The sequence below is a fragment of the Ictalurus furcatus genome, chromosome 7, assembly GCF_023375685.1.
Source record: "Ictalurus furcatus strain D&B chromosome 7, Billie_1.0, whole genome shotgun sequence".
NCBI classification, from domain to species: Eukaryota; Metazoa; Chordata; class Actinopteri; order Siluriformes; family Ictaluridae; genus Ictalurus; species Ictalurus furcatus.
Window position 1 is genome coordinate 27,379,742 of NC_071261.1, and position 12,457 is coordinate 27,392,198.

The following is a 12,457-nucleotide window of genomic DNA, read 5'->3' on the forward strand; positions in this document are numbered from 1 at the left end:
GGTCATGTCTTTGGATGCAGAAAAGGCAGTTGATAGGATAGAATGGGAATATCTTTTTATAGTGCTAAAGAGGTTCAGCTTTGGGGATGGACTGATATCATGGATCTGTTTATTATATGTGGAACCGCAAGCTTCCATATATACCAACGATGCTAAATCTGACTATTTTACTTTGTCACGGGGTACACAGCAGGGATGTCCTCTGTCTCCCTTACTTTTTGCCATAGCGATTGAGCCTCTCTCGATAACGCTTAGAACTCTTCCTGTATTTCAGGGTATAATTCGCAAAGGAATTGAACATAAACTAGCCCTGTATGCTGACGATTACTACTTTATGTTACAGATCTGATTGCATCTATTCCAGAGATAATACGGGTATTAAATGACTTTGGGAAGTTTTCAGGGTATAAACTGAACCTACAAAAGAGTGAATGCTTACCCATAAACCAATCTGGCCAAAAGATAAAACAGCCTGAAATACCTTCTCATTTGGAGGATTCAAAATTCAAATATCTCGGAGTTAATGTCACCCGTTCTTATTCTGCATTAATGGCGGCGAATTTTACACCTTTAATTTCATACATGAAGTCAGTCTTTCAAAGATGGGCAGCTCTACCATTATCCCCTCTTGATAGAATAAACACGGTAAAAATAAAAATTCTTCCAAAATTCCTCTACCTTTTCCAGTCCATCCTTTTGTTTTTACCCAAATCTTTCTTCAAGAATATAGACCAATTAATCTCCACTTTCATATGGGCAGGAAAAACTCCCAGGGTTTCCAAATTTTCGCTTCAAAAGACTCGACTAAGTGGTGGCCTCTCCTTGCCCAATTTCGTGTATTATTATTGGGCGGCTAATATTCAGAAACTGGAGCTCTGGGTGCAGGCCCCCTCTCTTCCATGGTGCCACTTAGAAGCGAAGTCTTGTACTTCAACCTCCCTCCCTGCTATGTTGTTCTCCTCCCTTCCTATAGCCCTTTCACAACACATAGATGATCCAATAGTATGTACCTTTCTAAAAATTTTCTATCAGTTTCGCCGTCATTTTAAATTTTAAATCTATCTCGGCCTCAACCATGACACCAATATGTAATAACCACCTCTTTCCCCCCTCCTTTATAGATTCCACATTCTCTTTGTGGGAAAAGAAGGGTCTGAAATGCTTTGAGGATCTTTTCATTAATAATGTGTTTGCAAACTTTTCTGAGTTGTCCTCGTCATTCAGCCTGCCTCCGTCTCACCTATTCCGTTTCTTTCAAATTAGGCACTGTGTCTCCTCCCTATTCGCTGGTTTTCCCTCCTTACCTACAAAGTCTGCATGGGAAGAGGTGTTCAAGCTGAATCCTCATAAGGGTGGCATTATCTCACGGATATATGCAACGATCTGGTCACTTTTTTGATATATTTGGGAGGAAAGCTTTATTTTGCTATCATTACAAGGCAGGGTCAAAAATCAGATGTACATCAAAACAAAGGGGTGTGGCAAATGCAAAAAAAAGGGGTAAAAAACAAAAAACAAAAGTAAGGCATGGTCACACACTAATAATGTAGCTAAGAAAGAAGAACAGCATTTTACAATTTAAATATATGTTAAATGACAGGAAGAGTTTGCCTTGCTTTTAATGGATTAAAAAAAAAAAAAACATTATTCCACTTTCTTTTGTTATTTTGAATGATGTCCATGACTTTTCCATGAGCTGTAAGCCATAGTCATCAAGAATATAAAAAAATATATATAATAACAGATGTATAGGCCTAGTTATTGTTTAACAGAGGCACAGGTTTAAGGGTCAAAGGTACATGCAAAGTAAATAATAAAAAAAAATAATAAAAAAAATCTACAACCTTCACCACGTTTTATTCAAGCTGGAGAGAGACCGTGTGTAAGACTTAGCAGGACTGGGGTGAGCTGAGACAAAAGACAAAGAGGCTTGATACTAGCCATGATTAGGTGAAATTAAAGTATATACACCTCCTTTAACAAGCTGCTCAGGAGCTGTGAAAGGGGCTTGTGCATTTACCAGCAATGTCCCTTCCTGAGATGTTACATCACCTTAATACCCCTTGCTCTGCCATCCTGTACTTACCTCTTTTCCCACCTCACATCCATGTACAGTTTCAAGAAAACATTTGTGGTCCTTTAAAACTTACCTCGATTACTGCTGTGAAATATTAATGAAAGACTTAAACTAAGAGCTATTTGTATTATTAGTTTAGACAGAATGAGTGTATTATTATGATTTCAATAAAGATTTGAATAAAGATCTGATCACATTATATGAGAATCAAACTCATATAGAGTGGGATGGATATCAAACCATTTTGAAGTGGATGAAGGCTGTTGATTTAGTGAGGATGTAGTACATACACGTTTTCAAACATTTATTTCTTGTATTATTCCCAAAACAATGGCCACAAATATTACTAAGATGAGAAAATGAGTAAACATCCGTTTTACTGATATATGATGTGTGCATTTCAGAGCACTCTTGTTCCTGAATGTTTGGCAAATATGAAATGGTGAGCAACCTTACTGTGGTCACAAACTCTTCTTCTTGCTGACCAACCTCACTAATACTCCTGTGATCCAAAATACAGTATAATATTGAATTCAAAGCGATCAAAACATTTTGCAAATGTATGCCCCCATGACTATTTAAGTTAATAGACAGTTGTAGGCTTTCCTGCTCTAGTGGCCAGTGTGCTATTCTTTACAGGCAACAATATGTTTATTTTAATTTATGATATAGAAGTAAACTTTAGTGTCCAGTATGTTCTGCCAGACAAAAGTTTTGAAAAGGTCAGAGGCCACATTTATAAAGAGTGCTTACACTCAAAAATGGGTCTGGAATTTGTGGTTGAGGAATACATAAGCTCCCCTGCAAAAATCCAGATATATAATGAAATACTTGGCAGGAAATTGGGTGTATATTTATGGAAGCTTTGACTTATATGCAACAATTTAGAGACTGTGAAAACGGATGAGATCCTGTGGATATGTACGGATATTACACAGCTAAATGTGCAAATCACAGCTCTCAGGCGTAACACTACATATCAAATGATGCAGCTCATTCATAACTGCATACAGGCTACTTGGTCATAAGAAGCATTAAATCCTAACAATATTTGTTTGTTTGTTTGTTTGTTTGTTTATTTAGACTAGATAATTAGCTTGTGTAGACTGATGAATCAGCCTGTTTCTATGTATTGACATTTATTGTTCCAAATAACTATTTGCTGTTTACCGTTTGTATAATCCCCTCCCTAAATAAAATAGTAACTCATTATTTACATTTATTTACATTTATTCATTTAGCAGAAGCTTTTATCCAAAGCAACTTACAAATGAGGAAATACAAGCAAAGCGATATATCAAGAGCTGAACAATACAAGGAGTGCCACCATACAAGATTTATTAATTAAGTTCTAGAATCACAAAGTGCGCAGAGTCAAGGTGTAAGAGCCAGAATAAGTTTTTTTAAACAAAGAAAGGATAATGTGGGGTTGGTGTTTTAGGGGTTAGTTGCGTGCTCATGGAAGAGGTGGGTCTTTAGCAGTTTTTTGAAGATGGTGACAGATTCTGTGGTCCGGATTGAGGTTGGAAGTTCATTCCACCACTAAGGGACAGTTAGTGTAAAGGTTCTGGAAAGGGACCTTGAGCCATGCCGAGTAGGCACTACTAGGAGTCGGTCATTAACAGGTTGCAGATTGCGAGAGGGAACGTAAGCCTTCAGGAGAGAGTTGAGGTAGGATGGTGCTGCTCCAGACAAGGTCGTGAATGTGAGCATCAAGGCCTTGAATTTGATGTGGGCGGCATCAGGAAACCAGTGGAGGGAGATGAAGAGGGGTGTGGCATGGGTCCTTTTGGGCTGTTTGAAGATGAGGCATGCTGCTTCGTTCTGAATCATCTGAAGGGGTTTGATGGAGCTGGCTGGGAGCCCTGAGAGTAGTGCATTGCAGTAGTCCAGTTTTGATATGACAAGACCCTGTACTATCGATCAATTATTGATCGGTATTAATCATGGGTAATTACAGGCTGCAAACAGCTGTGAAGTAATTTCACACATTCACAGCTCCATTAATAGTCTACACATAATGATGTGCTTGTTATACCAAAATGGTTTAGTTGCCATTATTAGAAGACCACGACATCTAACGAGATCCAAAAAAAGATGAGAAAACAGATGAGTTTTTAGAGAACAGAAAGAAGATGTCCTTGCCAACCATGACTGACTAATGAGTTGATATAGATTTCCAAGAGTCATTCTCTTGCCATTCATTGTCTTGCCATAGGCATAATTAAATTGACAAGTCAAGATTTCTTTACACGTTGGGTCAACAGGCCAACATCAAAGTGCAATTTGCAGCAATATGCAGTTTCCTCAACTGTAATTGGTGCAATTGACTTGCATTCATGTTGCTATAAGGGCGCCTAGTGAGAATGAATCTGCTATTGTCACTGAAAATAAATTTTATTTTAACAGTAATTTTAATTCCCTAACCCACACAGCACAGAGGAGGGATGCTACAGTGAGGCTCTCACAGTCAGTTATGGAGCACACCTTTGGCTTTCTTAAACAGCAATGTTTTTCAATGACCTACACTGTAACTGAGTCTTATTACTAAAAAATTAACTAAAATGTGCACTCTAGCAAGAAAATCACAGTCTGAACCAAAAAGGAAGTTTTACTTATTGTTTAATCATTATTTAATCAAGTAAAGTAACATTGAGATTAAAAATCTCTTTTTCAAGAGAGACCTGGGAAAGAAGGCCGCATGCACAGCTTCAACATGCAAAACATACAAGCAATTACACAGCAGAGTTAGCATAGCATCATAGCATCCGAAAAACTGTTGACCTAAAAGTTTCTTGAGGTAGAAAATTACACACATTGTATAGTTTTTTTTAAAAAAAATAAGATTCTAAAATTGTTATTTAAGATGCATATCCACATGATAAACTGTAACAAAATAAGCATAGAGTTAGTGCAATTCATGTACAGATATTTATAATTTGATTATTTCCAAGGTTTTTGAACATGTGTAGGGATCTACAAGTATTTTTAAAGACTTTTATTTTGACACCGCATCTGCGCGTTCCCACAAGTGTAGTTGGTGTGTGATATGAGAGGAAGCTAAACTAAATAAAAAGCTGAGTATTACGAACACATGGGGTTGTGATAAAGTTATAAAAGTTAAGTTACACCTGTGGTCTACTCAAGAGGTACACTGTGTTACTGTGATTCAAAGTTGATGTTCTCCAGTACAGCCGAGACCCTGAGTGACAAACACAGTTATCTGCACATCATTGTGTTGGACTGACTGACGATCCTGAGAGCAGTTAGTGAGCGAGAGTATGACTGAAAAGTGTTAGCCAGTAGAGTGGCTTGGTTTGTTTTATTGCCAGAATTTATTTTACTCTTTCAATGATCAGTATGTGTTATTGGTGAATCAGGGAGACACAGCTGATGCGTTATTAATCACAGTGGAAGATTTTATTTTTGGATAATATGGGTTTTGTCAGCATTAAACATCATAGGCCTGTACTAGAATTGTAAACATGTCGGATCCCACCATAGCTGTCTGGGCTTCTCCAGGACAATTGCCAAAGGTGTTCATGCCTCAGTGAAGAGACATTACCCCGCCATCCTCTAGACCTCCTCCAGGGTCTCATCCCCACGTATCAGACGAGTAATATTAACTCTTGTTTTCTCAGCGTGTCTGCGTAGACATAGCGATGCGTGTCTGTGTAGATAACTCTGTTCTCTTTTTCCTTTTAAAGGAAGATCCAGGGTTCTGTTTAGAAGAACCAGGATTGATGGGTTTGGATCATACATCTAGAAATCAGGGATATCAAAATCTGAAAATGCATATAAAATATACTTAGAGCTGGACAGAACGCCACAGGGAGGATAGATAAGGAAAAGTTTGTACTTACCTATGGCTCATGGGGGGGTGGGGGCGGTGGGGGTTGGGGGGGGTGTACACGCTGGTGGGAGATAAGAGGAGGCCTCCCAAGTGTAATAAATAATAAAGAAAACAGATATTGGCTTTTTATTACTATGACGCTGTTAATGACGTCCGCTTGAATGAGAAGAGCAGATGCAGGCAAAAGTTTTCACTAAAAAAACTCAAGGGCCCGTCAGAAAAGACATAAAAGAAAAAGTGCGAGCTAAGATAAGGGCACATTCCTAAAGGTACATGGATGCTTTAATTGTATACAAGACACATTGTAAACGATTGTTTCTTGTTGCATGTTTCACTTTGAGTGAGGCGTGTAACCCTGGGCCCAGCTGGGTTCATTTTGCTGTCTTGCTGACTGCTGAATAAACCTGCTTCTTCTGAATCCAGTCTCCATGAGTTCTGCTATGTTATTTCTCTAAAAATACAAGTCAGATTAAGTTCATAGTTTAAATTTGTGAGCTAGCAGGGCCAGTGCAGGCTGAAGGGGCCCAAAATTTCCTGTATGGGAACTACAGAATGTTACTTAGACCTCCTACTGAGTATGCAGAGATTTCTACTTAGTGTACTGTGTTCATAGATGAGGTAGTGAGGGTGTGGTTAGTGTCTCTTTGTGCCTTCAGGAGTACCATAACCTGCGAGAGAGAAAAGTGAGTGTGAGACAGCTAGCAGAGCTTGCGAGACATACACAACACACACCCTGACATACACACAGGATGAATATAAACTTGACTGAGTGAAAGCTGTGAGTCCAGTACAGACCAGTTTCTGCTGAGTGTTTTAATTTTGTTGAAAGTGTTGAAAGTGTTTTGAAAAGTACAGACTGAATAAACACGAGCCTGGAGCTCCGGTTTCGGCACCACTGTAGAACCCCAGTGTGGGAGAGTGTAGAGGAAGACCCGGAAGACAGGCACAAAGAAACACACATAAGTAAACTTGGGCTAATCAGACACAGGTGAGAATCATCAACGTCAGTAAGCGTTACTTGCTGATTTGACCTGACTCCTCTCCGTCCACAGCCCAAGCTTAACCACGCCCCTGCTGACACAATATTATTTTAGCAATGTACATTTGTTTGTTTGTTTGTTTGTTGTGAGATGGCAACAATATCCACTTGTATTGATGTTTAGGCAAAACACAAAGTGTTAAAAAACAGGACCATTTCTAAACCTTCACAATGTGTCTTCCAGTAAAGATTTAATGTGTAGTTTGCATTTTGTGTACCACATTTATCAAAATAATCTTTACTCTATTCACCCATAAAAATAAATCGATGTAGAGTACAGAGAGATTAGAGACCTGCATCATCACACAGCAGTTATTTTCTGACCCTCACTTCAATCTCAGTGAAGCTTTACATTTAATATCCCTATTTTCATTCTCATCATTTTACTAACTGAAAATTGTAAAATAATTTGAAAGTAGTCATAAGATGTTTAGTGTCATCACAGAGAGAGTAATACTGTTTTACTGTAGAAGTGATTAGTGTAGTAAAGACTTCACATCCTGAACTTGTGTTTCATTTCTAACAGAAAAACCTAAACCTGAACTCACATCAAGCCTTAAAGGAGCTGCACTTACAGGAAACTCAGTGACTCTGTACTGTACACTGAAGCTGCAGTCTGATGGATGGAAGTTTTACTGGAGCAATCACACACAGAGCACTGAGACTGAGACTGAAGCTGAAACAGACTTCTACACTACTACTACATACAGCTCAGTTAGAGTCTCTGATGGAGGTCAGTACAAGTGCAGAGCTGGAAGAGGAAACCCAGTCTACTACACAGACTACAGTGATGCACTCTGGGTAAATGTTATTGGTGAGTAAGAGACTTTCTGTTAAGTGATTCTGCACAACACTGAACATATAAACAACATGTGAGCAGAGTCACAATATAGCAACATTTACACAGCTACATACAGAGAACTCTTTCAGCTAAATCATGTTATTAAAGTTAGAGAGAGACAGTGTGAGCACGGCTGAGCAGGGCTGGTGTGAGGTGAGCTGGAAAGCAAGTGGAACAACACTAGTTTAGCTTTGGTAGAAAATGTCACCAAAACCTGTAAAACTCTTTTAACAAGCTGCTCAGAGGCTGTAAAAGGGGCTTCATAAAGTTCCTGCTTCAGAAACATCAACATGCTCGAGTGGAGACCTGCCTGAGTGTGAATGAGTGAAGAGGACGAGGGTCGAACTTTTATACTGAACCACTGAGTGTAAGAGGCTGTAGAATCTGACAGAATGAGAGAGATTAGAGACTGAGTGTGTATGAGGAGTTATGAACTGATAATGGGTATGTGTGTGTGTGTGTGTGTGTGTGTGTGTGTGTGTGTGTGTGGGTGGGTGTGTGTGTGTTCCTAAAGATCTTATGAAAAGATAAACAGGATCGCCGACACACTGTAATTCAGACATGAATAAATAGTGTAGATGTTAATTGTCAGTACAGTGACCTGATTATTTTTAGGGCTGAGTCTGTATTTAAAATTGTGATCTACATTTACTTCATCAGTAGTGATTGTTGTCTGTCAGAGCTTAATCATTTACATGTGAGCAGATATACTGTATCTACACTCTAAAAATTTAATACAGAATGTAGGTAACTATTCAGAGTGTTAATACTTGTGTAAATAATAGTGATGGAAATGAATTCATTTATAGAAACAGTAGTGATTTTGTTTTTGTTTATTACAGAGAGTCCTAAACCTGTGGTGATTATAAAGCCTGATACACAGGTGTTCAGAGGAGAGAGAGTGACTTTCAGGTGTGAAATACAGGGAGGAGACACGGATTGGACGTACGACTGGTATAGGGACGATAACACATTCTACACATACCACACAACACTGGAGTTCATCATCAGTGATTATTACAGTGGTAAATACACCTGCAGAGGGAGGAGGAGAAGTGACTCTCAGATCTCAAAGACGAGTGATCCTGTTACACTCACTGTATCAGGTGTGTGTGTGTGTGTGTGTGTGTGTGTGTGTGTGTGTGTGTGTGAATGTATGCTATTACTTATATATGTAAAAGTTATCACTAGTGTCAGATTTTGTTCCAGATTTTATCATATGAATAACACTGTCTCATTATAATGATTTTAAAGCTCCCTTTTCTCTTTACTTTTGATTTTCACTTTCCTATTTTAAAGTAACTGATTCATTTGATTTGTAAAGAATCACTACAACTTATTAGTTATTCTGATTGGTGTGACATTTTTCCTCAGCTATTATTTAAATTGTTAGAAATAATTGATATTTAAGAGAAACACATTCTTCTTCACCTAATAGTCAAGCTGATTCTACTGCCAAAGTTTCACTGCTGTGCATTTACAGTAAAGAGTTAAATGATTTAATGACATTAAAAAAGACACTAATGTGTGCAGTGTGGTTCAGAATTTGAGAAACGATTTATAAAACATCATGTGGAAAAGCAAAGGGGCAATAAGAGTGTTTGCCAAATGCAATACAGTGATCTTTACACTTCAGTTCAAAAGAATGTACTGGATATAAACTTACTGTAAACTTTACAATAAACACTGTATATAATTGCTTAATTAGACACAAAGATAAAACTACTGCTTATGTTGTAAAGGTAAAAGTGGCTCTTCATCATTTCATATCAACAGAAAAACCCAAACCGACTGTGAGAGTAAATCCTCAGAACCCCGTCTACACTGGAGACAGAGTTACTCTGACCTGTAATCTGCTGTCTACTGGATGGACTTTTCTCTGGTACAAAGATTATCAGGAATCAAATCCCCTGTCTCCTGGAACCAGAAACACCAACACACTCAGTGTAACAGTCACTAATGAAGGAGAAACACAGTACTACTGTAAAGCACGCAGGGGAAACTACGACTCAGCGTACAGTGATCCAATCACAATTACAGTGAGAGGTACGTCATGTTTTCTACTTTTTCACTACTGATTTAAAGGAAGATGGTGAAAATGTAATTATTTTATTATTTTAGTAACTGTTTAAAGAAGTATTTTAAGTGTGTAATTATGTAACTATATTATATGTTTAATTGATTCTGTATGTGTTTAAAATGTTTTGCTATCTTTCTATAGCGAGACCAAAGCCTGTAGTGAAAGTACAGCCAGCTGAGCGTGTGTTCATTGGGGAAAACGTCACTCTCACATGTGAGATACAGACTGGAGAATCCTGGCGTTACCTCTGGTATAGAAATAATAAAGAACTCAGTGATGCTGCAGGAAAGAAAACACACACAATCACTGATATTGGAGAGTCTAATAAGGGTGATTATACATGTAAAGGAACACAGTCATCAGACAGATACACACAGACCAGTGATGCTGTTACACTGACTGTATCAGGTGAGTGTGTTTTATCTCACATATTGTTTATTCCATTAACAGTGAAAAGTGTAGAGGTGTATTTTGTATAGAACACAGTATGTCATATGATCTAATGCTGTCAGTGAGCTCGCTTTAATAAACACTGACTGCAAATCACAGTAACTTATTATAATAAAATTTATATTACGTGTGTGTGTGTGTGTGTGTGAGCAGTCTGGCTGTGCTGTTACACACCTACAGTATATAAAAATAATCGTAGGACATTATTTTTAAAGCACACACAGCTGATGATACATTTAATATCCCTATTTTCATTCTCATCATTTTACTAACTGAAAATTGTAAAATAATTAGAAAGTAGTCATAAGATGTTTAGTGTCATCACAGAGAGAGTAATACTGTTTTACTGTAGAAGTGATTAGTGTTTTTCATTTTGGTAAAAGGATCATCCATTTTTAAACCAGTCTGACTGTCTATAAAAAAGTTTGTTGGTGTGTGTTGGGGCAGTGTGAACATGACAGTCGTGTTTCCCAACAATCTAAATCCAACGGCCGACTTTTAAAAGATGGTGATTGTCGGCGTCTGTCTGTGCAGTGTGACCCACGCTTAAGAGGCTGCAGAACCTGAAAGAATGAGAGAGATTATGTGTGTGTGTGTGTGTGCGTGTGTGTGTGTGTGTGTGTGTGTGTGTGTGTGTGTGTGTGTGCAGACATGCTGTGATGAGTAAGGATGTGTACATCAGAATTATTGTTTTCTAGCACTATTTGTTCTTCTTTTTATTAAATAGACCTGTTAAAACTGTGATTAAATTATACTCAGTCAGTTATTTCTAACATTATTGTGTATCTTTTACCTTTAGTTTCTTGTTCCCTTGCTGTCACTCAGTGTTCCTAAAGATGAATATTCAGGAAAACAGGATAGAAAACACACTGTAACTCAGACATGAATCAGTAGTGAAAAAGATCTAAATCAGGGGTCTCAAACTAAATTGCCCTGGGGCCACTTTTGGTACTGTCATCTCATAGGTGGGCCGCAAGAGCATTAAAGTACTCCAAGAAAGTGCAACATTCTCAAAATGTACTTTTTTAAATTACCATTACCAACATATTTTATTAAACAAATTTAGTAGTCATAAACATAACCATAACAATACCATAACAATAACTTGGTACCAATTTCAACATAAATGTAATAGTTCACACACACACACACACACACACACACACACACACACACACACACAGATATTTTTGTTTTGTTTTAATTCTTGCCAGATGCCTGACAGCGCTTCTTCTCACACAATTGAGATACATTCGCCCAGATTGTAGAGGTTGTAGTCGAAACCCTAAGTACAGCTTCAAGATGGGCATCAGTAATCCTGGACCTGTACTTGCATTTATTAAAGTTCATTGTTGAGAAACGTTTTTCACACAGATATGTGCTTCCAAAAAGGCACATTAACCGACTGAACATTTTTAACAGTTCTGGGAAGGATGGAGGTAAGTCTCTCAGAAATTGTCCAATGAGATCTGCTTTTCCCTGTGCCTCCCTGAATTTAGTTTTTAGTCCACTGTTACACTGCAAGTCAATAACTTCCATTCGCAAGACACTTGGGACACTCTCCACATCAACTGAGAACGGGTCTGCAAACATCTGGAATGTGTCACGGTGTGCCTTGAAATCAGCAAAGTGCTCATCGAATTCCTGCAGTAGGTTGTCAATAGCAGATGTATATTTATCACCAGGGAATGATGTGTCCTCCTCCACAAGAGATCTGCATGATGGGAAATGGCTAAGGTTTTTTGCAGATACCTGACATTTCCACAATCTCAGTTTTATGGAGAAGGCTTTCACATTTTCATAAGCTGCTGTGATGAGCTGATCAGGGCCCTGGAGCTTCAGGTTAAGGATGTTTAGCTCATGTGTTATGTCCACTAGGAAGGCAAGATCCATCACCCATCTTGGATCATGAAATTCATGAACATCCATTCAGCCATCTTCCATGAATCTCTTCACCTCTGTTCTTAACTCAAAGAATCTCTTCAGGACATTTCCCCTGCTGAGCCAGCGCACCTCAGTAAAGTAAAGTACATCACCATATGCTGACTCAATTTCTTGCAAAAAGGCCCTGAACTGGCGGTGCTGCAGACCCCTGGATCTGATATAATTAATACATT

The 12,457-nt window shown here is 38.3% G+C and overlaps 1 protein-coding gene across 1 annotated transcript in view; it reads left to right on the top strand.

Annotated features, from left to right (window-relative positions):
- The window catches only part of LOC128610338 (carcinoembryonic antigen-related cell adhesion molecule 5-like), a 42,452-nt gene that overhangs the window by 13,619 nt on the left and 16,376 nt on the right, over window positions 1-12,457 (top strand). Inside the window, exons 3-6 of the mRNA XM_053629585.1 lie at window positions 7,496-7,783; window positions 8,653-8,916; window positions 9,587-9,856; window positions 10,032-10,298. Coding sequence (XP_053485560.1) covers window positions 7,496-7,783; window positions 8,653-8,916; window positions 9,587-9,856; window positions 10,032-10,298 — 1,089 coding nt within the window. The remainder of the gene's footprint in view (window positions 1-7,495; window positions 7,784-8,652; window positions 8,917-9,586; window positions 9,857-10,031; window positions 10,299-12,457) is intronic.